General features: G+C 42.9%; 1 protein-coding gene across 9 annotated transcripts in view; it reads right to left on the minus strand.

The window, feature by feature from the left end:
* Positions 1 to 18,856, minus strand: part of SRGAP2 (SLIT-ROBO Rho GTPase activating protein 2) — a 228,253-nt gene that overhangs the window by 104,981 nt on the left and 104,416 nt on the right. For 8 of the 9 annotated variants that reach the window (XM_045982176.1, XM_045982174.1, XM_045982175.1 and 5 more), the window contains one exon: positions 8,824 to 8,986. In XM_045982176.1, coding sequence (XP_045838132.1) covers positions 8,824 to 8,986 — 163 coding nt within the window. Of the gene's footprint in view, positions 1 to 8,823; positions 8,987 to 9,743; positions 9,896 to 18,856 lie in introns of those variants that run through there. The other variant, XM_045982179.1, reaches the window with a different exon arrangement.

Here is an 18,856-nt window from a genome sequence, read left to right on the forward strand (position 1 = left end):
TTGTCCCACGGATTCTGATTCAATTGCCCCGGGGTGCTATTTTTAAAATTATTTTTTAAAATCAACTTTATTGAGGCTTAATTTACATACAATAAAATGTATACGTTTTAAACGTACAAGCTTTGACAAAGGCACACATTCATGTAACCGCCGTCATAATTAAGACTGTATGACATTGCCACAGTCCCTCAAGCTCCCTTGTGTCCCTTTTGCAGTCAACCCCTTACCCCAGCCTGGCCTCAATGCAAATCACCGATTTGCTTTCAACCGCTATACTTTTCTAAAATTTCATCTATATCGAATCATACAGAATGTATTCATTGCATCTGGCTTCTTTTATTTAGTATAATGTTTCTGGAGTTCGTCTACATTATTTTATCTATCAGCATTTCGTGTCTTCTTATTGCTGACTTGTATTCATATATGGATATACCACAATGTTTTTCCATTCATCTGTTGATGGATATTTGAGTGGTTTCCAGTTTTGACTGTCATGAATACAATATGAATCTCCTAAGGCAGTTATAACAAAGTACTGCAAAGTTGGTAACTTAAAGCAACATGAATTTATTCTCTCTCTTTTTTTTAATTTGGAGGCACCTGGGTGGTTCAGTCGGTTAAGCATCAGACTCTTGGTTTCAGCTCAGGTCATGGCCTCAAGATTGTTGGTTGAGATGAAGCTTCACGTCAGGCTCCACACTCAGTGCGGAGCCTGCTTGGGATTCTTTCCCCCACCCTCTCTCCCCCACCCCACTCCTCCCCCTTCTTGCTCTCTCTCTCTCTCTCTAAAATAAAATAAATTAAATTAAAAAAAAATTTTTTTTAATTTGCATTCAATTTACTTAAACTAAATGAACACAAAATACACTTCACCCGTATCTCCCACACCCCCATCCCCCTGCCTCTTGCAACCAGCAATTAGTTCTCTATATCTGTAAGCTTAAGCTTTTTTGTTTTCTTTGATTCTACCTATAAGAAAAATCACATGGTATTTGTCTTTCTCTGTCTTATTCCACTTGGCATAATGGCCTCAAGGCCCATCCATGTTGTTGCAAATGGCAGAATCTCATTCATTTTTATGCCTGAATCATAATCCATTATATATCTATATCTATAACTATAGATATATGTGTATATATATGTTTTTTATATAAAAATATATACATATACACACACACACATAACACACAACACAATTTCTCAATCCATTCACCCAATGACGGACACTTATGTGGCTTCCATATCTTGGCTACTACAAATAATGCTGCAATAAACATAGGGATGCATCTGTCTTTTGGAATTCGTGTTTTTTTGTTTTCTTTGGATAGACATGCCAGAAGTGGAATTGCTGGATCATATGATAGTTCTATTTTCAATTTCTAATCTCTTATAGTTCTGGAGGTCAGAAATCAGAAGTCCAAAACCAGTTTCTTTCATGGGGACAAAACCAAGGTGTCAACAGGGTTGTGTTCCCTCTGGATGCTTTCGGGCAGAATCCATTTCCTTGCATTTTCCTGCTTCTAGAGCTGCTTTCCTTGGCTCGTGGCGTCTTCCTCCAACCTCAAAGCCAGTGGCCTACCACCTTCTCTCTGTGACTCTGCTTTCCTCCTTTTCCATCACATAGCCTTCTTCTCTTTTCTCTGTAATTTCCTTGTACCTCCCTCTGGTAAGGACATTCATGATTGCATTATGGCCCACTTAGGTAGTAAAAAATATCCTTATTACAAGATCCTCAAATTCACCATATATGCAAAGTCTTTAAATGGACAAGGTAAGTTCATGGGTTCCAGGGATTAGGACATGGATATTTTGGGAGGGGGACCATTACTCAGCCTACAACAAAAGCTATTATGAAAAATCAGATACAAGTCTTTGTGTAGATATATATTTTTAGGGGGACCTGGGTGGCTCAGTTGGTTAAGCGTCTGCCTTCGGCTCGGGTCATGATTTCAGGGTCCTGGGATCAAGCCCTACATGGGGCTTCCCTGCTTGGCAGGAAGCCTGCTTCTCCCTCTCCCCCTACTTGTGTTCCCTCTCTCTCTCTCTGCATCTCTCTCTGTCAAATAAATAAATAAAATTTATATATATATATATATATATATATACTTTTTTTAAAAAGATTTTTTATTCATTTATTCATGAGACACAGGGAGAAAGAGAAGGGGAGAAGCAGGCTCCCCGATGAGCAGGGAGCCCAATGTGGGGCTTGATCCCAGGATCCTGAGATCATGACCTGAGCCGAAGGCAGACGCTTAACCGACTGAGCCACCCAGGCACCCCAAGATATATACTTTTATATCCTTTGGGTAAATACCTATCCATGGAGTTGCTGGGTCATGTGGTTAGTACACACACTTTATTAGAAACTACCAAACTACTTTCCAAAGCGGTTGTACCATTCTATGTTCTCACCAACAACATACGAGAATTCCATCCATCCTTACTAACACTTGTTGTTCTCTGTCTTTTTAATTCTAACCATTCTAGTGAGTATGTAGCACACTCATTATTGCTTTAATTTGTATTTTCTTAATGATTAATGATGAGCATCTCTTTATGTGTTTATTGGCCATTTATGTATCTTCTCAGTGAAGTGTTTATTAAAAATCTTTTGCCTATTTTTAAAAATTTGGGCAGTTTGTCTTCTGATTATTGAGTTCTGTGTATCACAAATATATTCTCACAGTCTGAGATTTGTCTTTCATTTTCTTAACAATGTCTTTGTAAGAACAAAAGTCCAAAAATTGATGGTGTCCAATTTATCTTTTTTCTTTTATTGTTCATGCTTTTTTTTATAATTTTAATATTCTTTTTTTTAAAGATTTTATTTATTTATTTGACAGAGATCACAAGTAGGCAGATAGGCAGGCAGAGAGAGAGAGGAGGAAGCAGGCTCCCTGCTGAGCAGAGAGCCTGATGATGCGGAGCTCGATCCCAGGACCCTGGGATCATGACCTGAGTCGAAGGCAGAGGCTTTAACCCACTGAGCCACCCAGGTGCCCTGTTCATGCTTTCTATATCCTCAGAAATCTGCCTCTTCAAGGTCACAAAGGTGTTTTTTTTGTTTTGTTTTTAAACTCCCCCCAATGACTCTCATACACAGGCAAAGATGAGAACTACTGAACTACTGGTCTACCAGGAATCTGACCTAACTTGCTCACTTTAACCTTTCTACCATGGAACTTAGGTTACTAAAGGCAAAACAAAAGTACAGTCAACTGAAATACTGTTAAAAAAAAAAAAAAGAAAGAAAGAAAAGAGAAGAAAGAAAAAGTGCAAATTGAGAGCCTTGGAACTCTCTGAATTGACCAGCTTCCAAGGCTAAAGCATGAGTAACTAAGGACTAGAAACAGTGAGCTGAAAAGCAAGGTCCGAGGTAGCTTCTGTGTGTTCCAGCTAAGTGAAAGGAAGAAGAGAGGACAGGATTGTCCTCTCCCCTGTGGGAAAAAGCACACCAAGTTTACTTTGGTTCAAATGAAAAAGTGGGAAAAATGATTTCTCCTCCTGGTGAGATTCTGTAGAACACATCTCTCACAGAGACGATGTGGAGCTGGAAGTCAACCTTGGCAGGGCTGGCTCCTGGTTTTGAAGCTACCGCATTAAACAAATGAAGGTGGCAGCAATAACATTTGCCTAAACCGCGGTTCCAACAGGGGTGAGACAGACTGAGCTTTCATTACGTGAAAGGAGATGTCAGGAGCACCAAATGGGCTCCATTTCCCCCGGAGTCCTAGACAAAGTGGGTCTGTTTCTAAGCTGTGGACAGGAGGTTACTTTCTCTAGATGTTATATTTAGCTAAAGGAATCTCCACTATGGCTTCATGCAGAATGTAAAGTATGTCCCAGCAGACATAACCACAAGCCAGAGGGCCGGCAAGGAGCATCCCTGAAGGGGGTTCAGTAGTACAGACGGGCCAATTGTGCAGCCACCCTGACATCCCCAAATTAGCTGAGTTAGCTGTGAGCCAGATTTCTGGCCAATTCTCACATTTAATGAGTCTTTGTTTCCCCCTTACTAGAGATCCTGCCCCTGGGGAGAAAACCCTGCTGTCCTATTTATTTCACTGTCAACTTCCAGCGACTCGCCCAGACACCAGGTAGAAGAAAGAACCCAATGTTGATGTTTAACACCTCCAAAGCTTTGGAAAGTTTGTGTGTAAGAGAAAAGGAGAGGTTAATTCTGGAACTAAGTGAAATATCTGGGTTCAACAGAAAAGAGTAAGAAAATCCAGAATACCCTCCACTCGGCACACCAGACCCAGAGTCCTAACCTAACACAGCATGTAGGAGGAAACCTCAGGTTCCAGGGTGAGATGAATGGATTTAACTACAGCCTCACCTCCTTTTTTTTTTTTTTAGATTTTATTTAGTTATTTGACAGACAGAGATTACAAGTAGGCAGAGAGAGAGAGGAAGAAGGCTCCCTGCTGAGCAAAGAACTCGATGTGGGGCATAATACCAGAACTCTGGGATCATGACCCTGGCCGAAGGCAGAGACTTTAACCCACTGAGCCACCCAGGTGCCCCTCTCACCTCCTTTTTTTTTTTTTTTAAGATTTTATTTAGTTATTTGACAGATAGAGATCACAAGTAGGCAGAGAGGCAGGCAGAGAAGCAGGCAGAGAGAAAGGGGGAAGCAGACTCCCTGCTGAGCAGAGAGCCCCATGAGAGGCTGGATCCCAGGACCCTGATTGAGATCATGACCTGAGCCGAAGGCAGCGGCTAACCCACTGAGCCACCCAGGCGCCCCTCGCCTCCTTTTTTGATTAATGTCCTTAAGCTTCAGTTTCCTCCTTCATAAAATAAGGTTATTAATAGCAACTACTTCATGGAATTATTGTAAAGATTAAGCATATAAAATGTTTAGTACTGTACCTAGCACATAAGGGTTCTAAAAACGTGAGTTTTGTTATCATAACCTTTGCTAGTGAATCATTAAGTTTTATAGAGTTTTTTTAAAAAGAATGTAAAAAGGGGGAAAACCCATGACTTTTGCCAGGGAGAAATAGAACCAAATTCACATAAAGCTCAGGTGAATTTTCAAAGGTGTCCATAGCTGAACCAGAAATAAGGATATCGTTCCTAAAGCCTGTGTCTCCAAAGAAATGTGGATTTACCTTTTGTGGCTGGAACCAAATTTACAGGTAAAACAAAAGGTTTAACTATGTTATACACTTGGATTCCTGTTTGGCATATCTTGGTTGCTGGCCATTATAGATAAAAGAATCTAAAACAATGGTTCATTCCTCAAGAAATTTGGTCTTTAATTGCCTAAGCTAGCTAGCCCCCTCTCCATACCCACACCCACTTTTGTTTGTCTGTATCTTGGGGATTCTAGTTTCCTTACCACAATTTAACAAAGGTCACCCAACAACCAGAAGGAAGCTCCCAACTCAGGATACCCTATATTGGGTATCACAGAATTCACTACAGAATTACAGCATATTAAATTTTGAAGGCAGCGTGAAGATCAGATAGGTCAAGCACTTTTTTAACTTTAGGAAAGAAGTAATTGTCCAAGGTTTCAGAGTCGCTCCAGAGTTGAGCCCAAGAGAAAGGGTCATTTGGAAGTGACCTTTGCTCTGATAGAGCAAAGCAAGCCCTGGGAAGCTTCACTTAACTGACAGCGGGCCGGGCTCATTCCTTAGTTCTCTTATCTGATTACTCTATCTTTTTTTTTTTTTAAAGATTTTATTTATTTATTTGACAGACAGAGATCACAAGTAGGCAGAGAGGCAGGCAGAGAGAGAGAAAGGGAAACAGGCTCCCAGCTGAGCAGAGAACCCGATGCGGGGCTCGATCCCAGGACCCTGAGATCATGAACTGAGCTGAAGGCAGAGGCTTTAACCCACTGAGCCACACAGGCGCCCCTTGATTATTCTATCTTAACCAGTGGGATTCTAATTCTTCATGTGCAACATACTTTAAACAAAAGGGAATAAAAAAATTAAGTTACGGAGACAGAATGCTTCTGTGCCCATTACTAGAAAGCAGAAAGGCTCCCTCCCAGCCAAAACAGAATTAATTTACACTTGTGATCAGCCAAGCCAGCTTCTACCTTAGAACACTCTGCCTACAATGGACCCCAGGGGGAGAGAGAAAAGAGATTATTCACGCAGTGGGATAGTGAACATTGGCTATTCAGCAATCCTATGCATATCTCTCATAATAACTATAATTTAACTGATGAAAAGTTACAAAGATCAAGAGAAAGTCCTATGAACTCCAACCATATACAATATGAGTAAGTCTCACAAACATATGTTGAATGACAGAAACCAGACACAAAAGAGGACACACTGTATGGTTCTATTTATGTAAAGTATGAAACCAAGTAAAACCCATCTCTGCTGTTAAAAGTCAGGACATTTGTATATCCTTAGGGGTTGGGACCACCCCTCCCACATCCCTCCTTCCAAGGACTGGGAGGAAGCCCGAGCGGAGCTTCTAGGGTACCGAAATCATCTGTTTCTTGATCTGGGCGCTAGTTACTAAGTGTGTTCAGTTCGTAAAAATGCACGTAACTTTAAGCCCATGATACGTGCCTCTTTCTTCAGGGACATATAAAATATAAATAGTCCCGTGAGGAATGAGAAGTTCTTCCCTACACCCTCAGCAAAACAATGCACAGTGTACAGAGGTCAACTCTTGAGACCATGGCTTGGAATATCATTCATGGGCAGAGTCTCCTTCTGGAGGGCAAAGACCCCATATCTTCTCTATGAGCCATGCACTTGAGCTCCTGGTGAAACGTGAATGGTACCTGAGGAAGCAGAAGCATCCGTGGCTTTGGTAAGCGGCTGCCTTCAGTGCACACTCTCAGAGATTTAGAGGGGCCGTAATACTCTTCGGCGTGGCTCTTCTCTAACCTTCTAAAGCTGGGAGGGAAGGGAATGGAGGGCTCGGGTGAAGTCGAGAGAGCTGAACGTCGCTCACAGATGAACAGGGAAAATGAAGGAGGAAATGATCAGTTAGCCCCTGTCCTTCTAGAGATAACTGAAGTAGCTGTCAAGGTCACAGAGAAGAGCTGAAGTGGCATCTGTCTTACAGTCAAGGTTCCACCTAAAAAGGCTTAATTTTTTTTCTAATAAAAGCTATATATTTAAGGAGTATGACATTATTTTATTTTTAAGATTTTATTTATTTATTTGACAGACAGAGATCATAAGCAGAGAGGGGGGAAGCAGGCAGAGAGAGGGGGGAAGCAGGCTCCCTGCTGATCAGAGAGCCGGATGTGGGGCTCGATCCCAGGACCCTGGGATCATGATCCGAGCCGAGGGCAGAGGCTTAACCCACTGAGCTACCTAGGCGCCCCATGAAGTACAACATTACGATTGGATATAGATGAATACATAGTGCAGAGATTGCTACAGCCAAGCCAACTCACATACCACCTCACAGAGCTACCTGCGTGTGTGTGTGAAAAGAGCACATGAAATCTACTCCCTGGCGCATTTCCAGCATTCAGTACAGTTTTAACTACAGTCGTTCTTTTTAGCCACATCCATACATCACCAAGTGCTGCAGAATCATTCAGATGAATGACAAGGAAGCTAGAGCAGATGCTGGAAACCATGAGGAAATGGTGAAAAGCACCTTCACCCCTAAGTGAAGTACAGCCCCAACCACAGCAGAGCCAGGCCACTAAAAATAGTCAGTGAACTCCGGGAGGAGCTCTCTTTCTCTTCCTTCTTTTCATTGTCAGATGCTTTTTACTCTTCATATCCTGTCTCTAAGACACAGGAAAAGCCCCTACACAGATGCATTATGTTGATGGGATATTCTAAATCAGTTCTTTTTTTCATGCTGGTGTAAACAGAAGAAACTGGGTTCTAATTCCAGACCTACTGAAATGTGGAAAACTTCCTAAGGTTAGGAATTGGCACACTGGCTACGATTGACCACAGTCCTGTTCACTGAAGTCCTTTCTTTACCAGCCTTGGATTTCAACACTGGATTTTGTCAAATGAAAACCAATGAATTTCCTTTATTTGAAACCAACAAAATAGCCCTATATACCCTCGTTATACCTAGTACTTGTGGGAGGATTATTTGCCTTCTGAAAAGTATTTGGGCGTTATCAGAGCTTGGATGTTAGACGTGGTACATGACGTACAATGGTTGGGGCTTTTGCTATCATTTATACTAAAAGTCATGAATTGGTGACTCCGCTGGGAGCTCAGGCTGAGAGAGCTTAGAAAAGAGGCTCCTTAGTTCCAAGAGACTATTCCCACCACTAACAGGTAAGGTCAATTTTGCGTAAGTTTCTTAAGATTACCATAATTAATTTTGAGTTTTTCCCTTGGTCAGACTTTCCAACTTACATCCAAGGAATTGTGAAAAACAACTGAGCCTCAAAAAGCATTCAGGGACCCAAAGACCAAGATATGTCAGGATAAGAATAACTAAATTCATGCGTTCACCTTGGCCAAGATGACTAATCTAACACACAAGCACACATGAACTAGGAGAGGAAAACCTGAAATGACACTGACTGTCCTCAAATCTCAACAGCTTCACAAATCGCTTTTTAAGGAAATCAATCAAGCAAACACTGTCATCACTAAAACATGCAGATTATGAGTTATATTTCCAGGGGTGGGGTTGTACCTTGCAAATGGTTCCTCTCCCAGGCCTACTATTAATTCAACTCAGAAAGGAAGAAAAGAACGACTAGTCCGTATTTTTTCTCCACGAGACCGGGGTAAGGAATGACCAACGGAAAGCCTTTTAAATAGGCCAATACAGGAGCCTTGCTCTTATTTACAAGATGGTAGTATTTGCTCCACCCAAGTATTTCTGTGCCTGGAAATAGCTATATACCTTTTTAAAGAGTCTTCCTGAGTCCTCGCTGACTTGGACAAATCGAGGAATGATATTATTCAGGTAGATGTCACTCAGGGTGGTGTGGTCCCTGCTCTCCCGCTTCACCTGGTTTAAGAGGAGATTCCAGCAGTTGACTGGAGAGAGAACATTCTGATCCTTCCTGCAGAGAAACAGCAAGAAGAAAAAAAAATCAGTGTCGGTGAGTAGCCAGGTTCAACAGCTGTGAATACAGTCCGTGTCATAAAATCACAGTGATCAAAGCCAAGGCAGAAACAGGTATCTTTCCTGAAGCCTACACTTCTAGTTTTCTCTTATCTAAAAACTCAGTGGAGAAAATAAGAATCACGAGAAGAGGAGGGAGGAGAGAAGAAGAGGAAAAGAGGAGAAGCAAGATTATCTGTTGAGCATATGTTCTAGGAACTTCGTGAAGGTTTTTATATTTATTATCCCATAAGTTTCATCATTTCCCTGTAAGAGAAGAACTACTGTTATCCCCGTTTTACTAATCAGAAAACTGAAACTCTGAGAAGTTCTTACTTGCTCACGACTAGTAAGAAGTCACAGAGACAGTAAAAGGGCATCAGGGACTAGAACGACAGCTCTGTGTCATCCGACTAGGACAGGTCTAGGCTGTCTGACTCCAAAGTCCATAACCTTAGCCACTGAGACATTTGATTTGTGTCTAGGTTTGGAGACAAAACTTAGAGGTCTAGAGACAAAAATCATGAGAGCACTACAGACCACATCCCCACACATTATTCATATTAGGATTCAGTAAGGACAACAACTTATGAGGCCCATGCCATAAAAAAAAAGTCCCTAACACCTCCTCAGGCCCACAGAACCCCTCTAAGGAGGTGTTGAGCTCCCTGGTTGACCCATTATGTCTTGCTCCACACAACCAAGACAAACCATACCTGAACACGTGTATTCTTCAAACTTCACAGTCTGAGCAGAGCAGTTAAGTGCCAAACCTGGGTGTTCATTTCTAATGAAAACACTGTGATCCAAGAGCATCAACTGATGATCTACACAGTTCGCAGCACCGATTTAAGCACCAGAAAGTTCTGCAGCTGCGAGCTGGATTTCTTTAAAAAGAGAAACTGAAAGTAGGGGTTGTTTGTTACACTTCTTATCAAGGGCTTACTGTGCACTTGGCACGTGGTCGGGCCCAATACTCACGTTACTTAACTTGAACCCTAAAACAACCTGATGTAAAGGGCCTATTATTAACCACATTCAGCAGCTGTGGAAGTTGACTGAGAAAAGTTAAATATCTTCTTCAAGGTCACATAGCTAAAAAGCAGCAAAGCTGGAATTCAAAACCAAGCCCTGTAAGTGTAGAGAAGGGGCTTAATCATTGCAAAGAATCACAACCTGTTCAGTCTCTTCCCCTCCTTCCCTCCCTACAGTCAGACTCTCAAATGCAAAGGAAGCTGAGTGGACAGTGGCTTGGTTCTTGAGTCAGCACTGCCTGCATTCAGAGCTGGAAGCTGTCGGGCGGCTGTGATTTGTAGAGCACACAATTCAACTTTAGAAGGGGTTTTCCAATTCTGCAGTAAGGGAACGATTCCCAACTCATCACGCCACACCTCCTCTGGCTTCAGAACGCACCAGACCATTACATCAAGTATCTGTCTAGCCAGCACTAAGAAGCTTCTTCAAACCAATGAATGTTAGAGTCCAAACTGAAGCTATTCTCTACCTGCTCCCCTCCCCCACCTCTGCCCCAGGCACGACACCTCTGTAGCCAGAACACCAAATACTTCTGCTCAGACTGCCTCAGCAGTATTACGTCCTCTTACTTTTCTAGGGAAATTGAAAGATTTCTGTGGAAACACACACACACACAAACACACACACACACGCTAGCCCAGAGAGAGAGAGAGAGACATGTAATTAATCTACTCCCTTTAAAATGTTTAGCCTCTGAAAAACAACAAAAAAAGTGAGTAAGAAACAATCCTAAACTCAAAGTTGAACCCAGGCGTTCAGTGACCTTTGGTGTTTCCAGTGCAAGAAAATTTTCTAATGCATTCCAAATCAGTTTCAGTTACCAAATCCTAAGTAATCAAATTTACATTTTTGTTGGGTGGCAAAGTATCCATGTCCTCCGTAAGCACGGAATAGATCAGGCAATTACACTTGCTTTTTTAAAAGAGCAGATCTCACAAGATCTGAACTTGATGACTGCTCGGTCCCTTCTTATGGGTGGACCTGGGTTTGGTGGTCTCTATGAAGTCTTTCCCTAGAGGGCTCATACATGTAACAATGGTACTACAACTCAGTTTCACAAATGTATAAACGTTTGTGTCTGAAATGAACAAAGTACAGTATTAGGGGCTTTTAGTTGTAAAAGTGCTCGTATCACAGTGCAGTATGGGAGAGAAAGAAAGACCTGTAATACAGCAGAACATCAGAGGTAGGAACAAAGGGCCAGCTAGCCCTCAAACGTACACCGCAGATCACAAGTGGAGGCAGGAGAGGCAAAACCATTCGGAGACCATGGAAGAGGATACAGAGCATAAATCCCCAGGGGACCTTCAAAAGAAAGGATGAGTAAACAAAGATGAGTTAATAAAAAGGATGGGCAGAAGTGGGCATCTTTTAAAATAAAAAGCCGTATGCCTTCCAACTAATAAATTTGTAAATACAGTCAGAATTATATATTTATAATTAATCCAGGAAGTTCGAGTGTGGTAACATACTTTTAGCACATACACTACCATCCAGTGGTGGGATGACTATGATTGGTTTCAGTGAGCAGCAGTTTTCAAAGTGCGTTCTGAGAAACTCCAGAATTAGAGGAACACATTTCAATTTCAAACGACTGTGACACATGCTTTCAAATGAGCAACCCCAGCGGAACGTGTAAGGCGTCCAGATTCCCTGCAGTTGATGCTATCACGATGTCTCACCGGCCGCTAGGCAAGCTTCGTTCTGTGCAAACTTTGGAATAAGGAACCGAGGCGTGTATTTGAACTTCTGAAAAAATGTGCCGTTGGTTAGAACGGATGTTGCTCTGCGCAGGTTTCATTTTTAATTCAAGCCTGTGTGCCTCCTTATTAAAGCTGTGCAGGTGGGCACATGATTCGACACACAGTGGCCAAGTTCAATTACATGCCACAGGAGGCTCGGGGCCCTAGGCTGGGCTCAGGTTAGACAATGGCTGGGTAGTGAGAACGCTCAATACCATCCCATCATTATCAATTGTTTTTATGCTTGTTATGCATTTTTGGGCTTACCCAATAATATTTATGAAGGGGGATGGAACAGCTGCTAGGTAATGTTAGTGATTCGACTTCAAAACAAAAATACCCTTTTTCAATTTAAAATTATCTCAAGATTATAATTCATCTGTGTGAAATAGGATTTTCTTGATACTGGGCAACCCAAATCAGAACCAGAAATAACCTGGATGCTGAAACTGATATAAAACTACAACTCTGATTTATAATCCCAATTTCAATATTTTGGGGTCATGAACACAGCTTCCTTGCTCCCGCTGACTGACCCCGTGATGGCGTACACATCGTAAACCTGCACTTTAAAAGTGGATTTACACCAATAAAACACTGCTTTGGATCAGCTGCACACATGGGGATTCCACGCACGACTCTCTTTTAAAAAATCCTTTCAAGATAGTATTAAACTCTGTCGTCTGCTTCTCCTATGGGTCCCTAGTCTCTTTTACTATTACTGAAGTTTTTCAGGCAATATTTTAAGTTCTCTGAGTTTGTATGCTTTCTTGGACATATATATTCCTCCTTTCAACTGAGGGGTTTTAATTAATTCATGTATTTATTTTGGGGCAGCAGCGGAGCGGGAGAGGCGAAGGGCATGTAGTATGAGGGGAACACAAATACACCATAGAGACAATTTTCCCGGCCAACACGAACAAAGATGAAACACACTTCAGGCTGGAAAATAAGCAAGTCAACGAGACGTGATTTCATAGGGAGCGCATTCAGGTTCTGCTAGAGTGGTTTCCTGCTTCAGCAACTTTGCAGCCTTATTTTATGTGGGGCTGCCAGAGCCAAGGGAACTTCGTTTGGTTAGGAGATTGAAATTTGTCTTTATATCTTTTCCATCTATCATTTGTTTGTACAGCTTCTTTACTTTCCCTGCCCCTGGAGTCAGGTTGTGTAATACTTGGGCATTTAAAGAAAAGGGTCTGCATCCCTTAGAAATGTACTGAACAGCTGCAAACCTCCTCAAACACTAATCCCTAAAAAGCAGACAAAATATCCAGAAGTATTTTTCTTACTTAAAATTTTTTTTCAGGAGGCAGATCAAGAAAACATAATACTGCACTTGAGAAGGAATTACTCTGGAGTCCAAAAAAAAGAAAAAAAGAAAAAAAAGAGAGAGAGAGGAGGCCCATAAAGTCACAAGCTGGCTATGCCCCCGCAGAACCACAGAAGAGATTATCATTATAAATGCACTGAAAGGATCAACCTGCACAGCTGAATCATTAGTTTCAAATCCATTAGGCTGGTTTTTCTCCTTCAACTTCAGACTATTTGTGGACATTCAAGAAAATGTAGCAGCAAATGCTCCAAGGGATTTCTCTACAATATCTCGGGTAAAGAGAGAACTCAAGAAAGGTCCAAGTTGGCCTCCCTATTACACTTCCCTTTTTTGCCATACCCCTCTGTTCCGTTTCAGTTGTCTCCCCCATAAAATGGACACGCGCCCTCTCGGTGTACCGTCTCACTCCTTAAAGATCTGCCCAGCCTCACTGTAAAATCCCAGAAGGCCTTCTGGCCGAAGGTGCCATTTAAGGAAGAACTGCTGTGCTCCCAGCTCTGCAGATGGGACGCGTGACATGAGCTTGGCATTACCAGAGAGCTGGAGCTTCTGCACTAATTCTTCGGAAGTACGTTTCCTTTTGGGCGCCCCCGACCCGCCCACCTACGGGGCTGTTGTGCAGTTAAAATGAGATGCCGAATGCACAAGAACTACATCAACAGTAAAGCACTGAACAAATGTGAAGAAATATTATTATTTTCATTTCCAAACAAACTGGGATCGGCTTTCGTCAATTTCCAACAGGCTCCTCACCCGGCCCTGGGCCAGGGCCAAGAGCGCAGCCTGCTCCAAATGCACAGCCCTTGGCCGAGAATTGTGGGGATAAGACAGCAACAATCGGCAATTAACCAAGCAGCTGTATGACTCTGGGAAGACGCGTGAGAGATACCAATGGGAGAGCAGACTTTAATCTTCCACTGTCCTTCCCCTGAGGACCAGGGTGGAACAATCAGTCCTGCATTCCACATGGGGAACTGCGTGCTGCAGGAGACAGGAAGGAAGCCAAAGGGAGCTCAGATCACCAGAGCCCAAGATGCTTCAACTTCCTCTGAGCCCCTCTTTCTTGGAATTCCTATCAAATATGCCACTCTGTCCAAGGGGATGGCAAATACCAATCCATCTAAGAAAAACAGCATTCCTCACATTTGAAAATAGACACATATGTGATGAGCAACGAAGCCCAAAATGAGTTAAATACATACGATATATGTTATTGAGCAGCCAACTAAGAAGAGGATATAAAAAGACAAAGGGAAAAAAAAAAGGTACCTGCTTAATAAAAGGGATCATTTAGTGACAGTCGGACAGGGAACTCGTGACAAGCAGGGAGTCGGATTTTTAAGCCTAAATTCCCTCCTGGCACCTTGATTAAAATGAAATGAACTGAGGCAGCCAAAGAGATTATTTTATTCAGATGAATGTTATTAGCCTTTCTGGCTTATTTTCTCTATTATGCATTTTGCTGATGCTGACAGAAGCAGACGGGCTGGATGGAGAGGGAAAGCTGTGGCGGATTTATGGTTTGACAGCGCCACGCATAAAATCAGACCCTTGCTGACCCAGATAAGCCAGAGGATGGATGGGATTTGCTGGGGAAGATGTTAAAAGAAGGAGGGGAGAGAGAGAAAAAAAAAATCACCAAGGTGGGAAGTGACTTGAAAAAGATTCTCCTTGTAATGGTGGCCGCTGGTTGTGCGACCCAAGAGTGTGGCGGCAGCCTGGAGGCATCTTTCAAAGACAGCAGGCAGGGAGGGAGGGGGCAGTCACACTTCTGGGGGCTTATCACAGCTCCGCTTCAGCTTTGCCAGCAGTGAGATCAGAGTAGAAGAGCTCTGAGACAGAAAAAGGGCCAAAGGCAAAAATGTATATTCTATGTATGGAGAAACCAGCTTTCACATTTTCAGGGACAAGTTCATCCCACAAATTGTCTTCGGGAGCCTAGACAGATGATTAGAAAGGATTCAAGCAGTGGTATACCCACCTTCCTCAAAATAGTCTCAATTGTCCCCTATAATCAGGTTTGGGGGAAACGCTGTATGGAAATGGAATTCTTGTGGCTCTGGATTACTTCCACAGAGCCCAGCCACACCCCTGGGATCATGGCATGTCCACGAGCTGAGGGCTTAAAAGTCTGCTTTGAAGCTGAGAACTGGCATCGTGTCTGACATCTTAATAAGTATTTCCTGAATGATTACAGGACCAACGTTCCCCCTGGGTTAGGTCAGAGAACTGGGAGGGGTTCTCAAATCTAAGCCATCGCAGACCCTAACTGGAGATGTCTCCATCAATTTATGACAGGCAAGACACCTTGCTTTCCCTTCAACCATCCCCACCCCAGCCCGTGCTCATGGCAAGGAGAGGGAGGCTGGAGATTCGTTTAATCACTCAAGACAGCTCTGTGGACCCTATGAGACCAGACCCAGCAGCAATGGAGGGTGTCTACACAAGATTCAAATCTCTGTCATTCAGGTTTCTTGCCTAGATTCCTGACATCTTATTGTCAGGTCCTTTCTCTAAAGTCTTCTCATTTCATTCATTCAACAAATACTGACTGAACACCTACCAGCTGCCAGGTACTATCTTGGGCACTAGAGATAACCGGAGCAACGTTCTTGTTTCTGACCAGCTTCTCCCACATTTGCAGAACCTCCTGGATCTAACACATGGTCTTCTTGCTCCTGAACCTTCCATAAGCCACAACCCACATATTATCCTGGTCTCAATGTCCATGTGGACACTGACCCGTTGTGGAACCTTGGTCTCGCTGACGTAGATCTGCCTGCCCAGCAGCCTTCCCGGGCTGCTGCAGATCTGGGACCTTCCCTTTGTTTATTTTATACTGTCTTGCCACTAGCGTTTTCAGAACTGTACAGAGGTATAAACAAAGAGCTAGTGAACTCCGCCTGCATCCTCTGGGCATTCTCTAAATACTAGAGAACAAACACTATGCACCCCAGCCCCCAATGTAATCCACAGAACCAAAGGCCTAGAAATTCATTTATGTATCACATTTCCATCCTGAAAGTCCCCCAAAATAGGCTGTGATCATATCAAAAGGTGTGAGCTAACTCACTTAAAATAAAACATCACCGCAAAAGCAAAAGATATAACAAAGGTATGACCGACGTGCTAGGAACAAAAATACGTTTCTCAGTTTAAAAGTTTTTTTTACAGATTTTATTTATTTATTTGACAGACAGACAGAGAGAGAGAGAGAGAGTACAAGAATGGGGAGTGGCAGGGAGAGGGAGAAGCAGGCTCCCGCAGAGCAGGAAGCCCGACATGGGGCTCTATCCCAGGACTCTGGGATCATGACCTGAGGCGAAAGCAGATGCTTAACCAACTGAGCCACTCAGGCGCCCTTTAAAAAGATTTTATAACCATCTACAATACAGTTAACACATATCTCTTATATAATAATTCCATACAATGATCTGTGAATAACTCTACAAGTATATCTTTGGTTTTTTCTTCTCTAGTTAATTAAGATGTCACCAGAAACCCCATAAGTAATTACAGCACAAGACAAACATACGAAGAAAAAAAAATACACGCAGATGTGTCAACAGATTTTTTGAATGAATGAAATCTTGGGAGATGACTGAGAAAGACAGCCTGGCTCACCCCTGCCTGCTACTTCATTCCACAGAAATACCTGTCTGTGCCAAACTGGAATGACGTCATCCCCAAATCCACACACTTATTTTCAAAGCACTAACCACTACCTTGGGAGCAGGCATTTCCCCGGCACCAGTCACAAGCAGAGAACCTTGACCTACAGCCAGTAACTCCCGCCTGGCCAATGGTGCGTAAGCATGCCAAGTACCAACAGGCTACCTGGGAATGAAGGGTATCCCTAAGTTCCAGACCTCCCCCTCCTGCATACTTGTCAATGGGATCATGAACTCCCTTACGTGGCTCACGACAACAATGAAGAAGGAGGAATAAAGACGTAGCACTTGATTTTTTGAAACTACAGAGCTAAACAGACTAAAGTCTAAATAGTCATCAGATCAGCCATACGCATCACTCTCAGTTCCCATGTGAATTTTTTTTAAGCTTTTATTTATTTATTCATGAGAGACAGAGAGAGAGAGGCAGTGGCAGAGGGAGAAGCGGGCTCCCCCGACACGGGACTCGATCCCAGCACCCCGGGATCACCACCCAAGCCAAAGGCAGACACTTAATCGACTGAGCCACCCAGGGGCCCCTCTCATGTGTTGTTTTGGTATTTATCTTGCCTGACTGGAAGGAATGCTCTTGAGAACAGGGTATATTTTGGAATAGTCAATGAACATCCATCACCAAAAAATGGGCAGGTACCTAATCAGCACTGACTAATGACAGATGCCACAGTCAAAAAATCTTGTAAATGTTGAGCACAGTAAAACAACTCATTTAATGAATAGTTAGTATAGCCAGCCTCCATCAATCGCGCCAAACAACCACTGTCCCATGTATCTGGGCGGTCACTGAGTGACTGAGTCTGCACGCCCACTGGCTGTGTGCTCTAAGTGACAGCATATTATTAACCAGACCGATACTATTCTGGCAAAATTTTACAGGTTTGGGTGGAGTAAGAGATGTCCTGGTCAATTTCCAGTTAGCAGGTGTTGGTCAATTTCCAGTTAGCAGGTGATTGAGTTCTAAAGGTCTGTAAGTGATCCGGATGAACGACGGTACCCCATCCCAGAGAGGTGGTACACTCTGCAAAGACCTTGAACTACGTCTCTGACCTGGAGTCTAGTCTTACTCTGCCACTTGCTAGAGCGGGGTAATCCTGCATCAGCCACAGAAGCACTCTGGGCTTCAACACTTCTTTAGCCACTTGACAGAATAAATGGGGACAGCAGACCCGCCCTGCCTAACTCACATGGCTATTATAAAGATCAAGTCAAACAAGGTGATGCCCATAAAAAAAGCTCACAAACACTAAAGTGCTCTACTCCTACGAATCAGTATTGTCATTGTTTATTATTACTGTTATAACTATTATTATCACTTGACAGTCCATGCAATGGGTTCACACCCACAAAACAAAGTGGCTAGAGTCATGTCTGAAAAGACAAAGATGTCTCAAAATTTCCAGGCCTTAATACCCAAGTTTGCAATGAACTTGGCTTTATCAATTTGATACTTCATTGGCACACACTAAAGAAAAATACATTCTGTTGTTGTTAACATATCGTCCTGGTTCTCTGGAAACTTCCCAACTCAGTGACTCTCCTATGTCCAACCTAGAAGAGAATTGAGAAGAAAGACTTGTTCAAGTGCAGAGAGAAAAGCCAGAGGGTTCAAAAAGTAACATCACAGAGCTTCAGATCTAGAAGAGACTTTCTAGGTGGTCTAGAGTCTAGACCTAACATCATTTTCTAAATGAGGGAACCGAGGCTCAGATGGAGGAACAGGGCGAGAACTCAGGTCTCCTGAACAGCCATCATTTTCTCATTTCATGGTGGCATTCGCTCTATTTCCACTAAACCTGTAAATTCCTGGTGCTGAAAGAGTTAATGGACAATGCTCAGCTGCCCGAGCCCCGGAGCACAGAGCTATTCCAAGACAGCACATAACCGGAATACCGAGGGTCCGTGAACCCGGAGGGAGCAAAACTGCTGGTGCCCGACGGCGCCGGAAAGCATGTTGACACGCTGCATGTGGTTACACATGAAAGGCAAGTGACTAGGAAAAGCAGTTCTGAATCCCACCCCTTCTAATTTGG

Source organism: Meles meles, chromosome 17, assembly GCF_922984935.1.
Source record: "Meles meles chromosome 17, mMelMel3.1 paternal haplotype, whole genome shotgun sequence".
NCBI lineage: Eukaryota > Metazoa > Chordata > Mammalia > Carnivora > Mustelidae > Meles > Meles meles.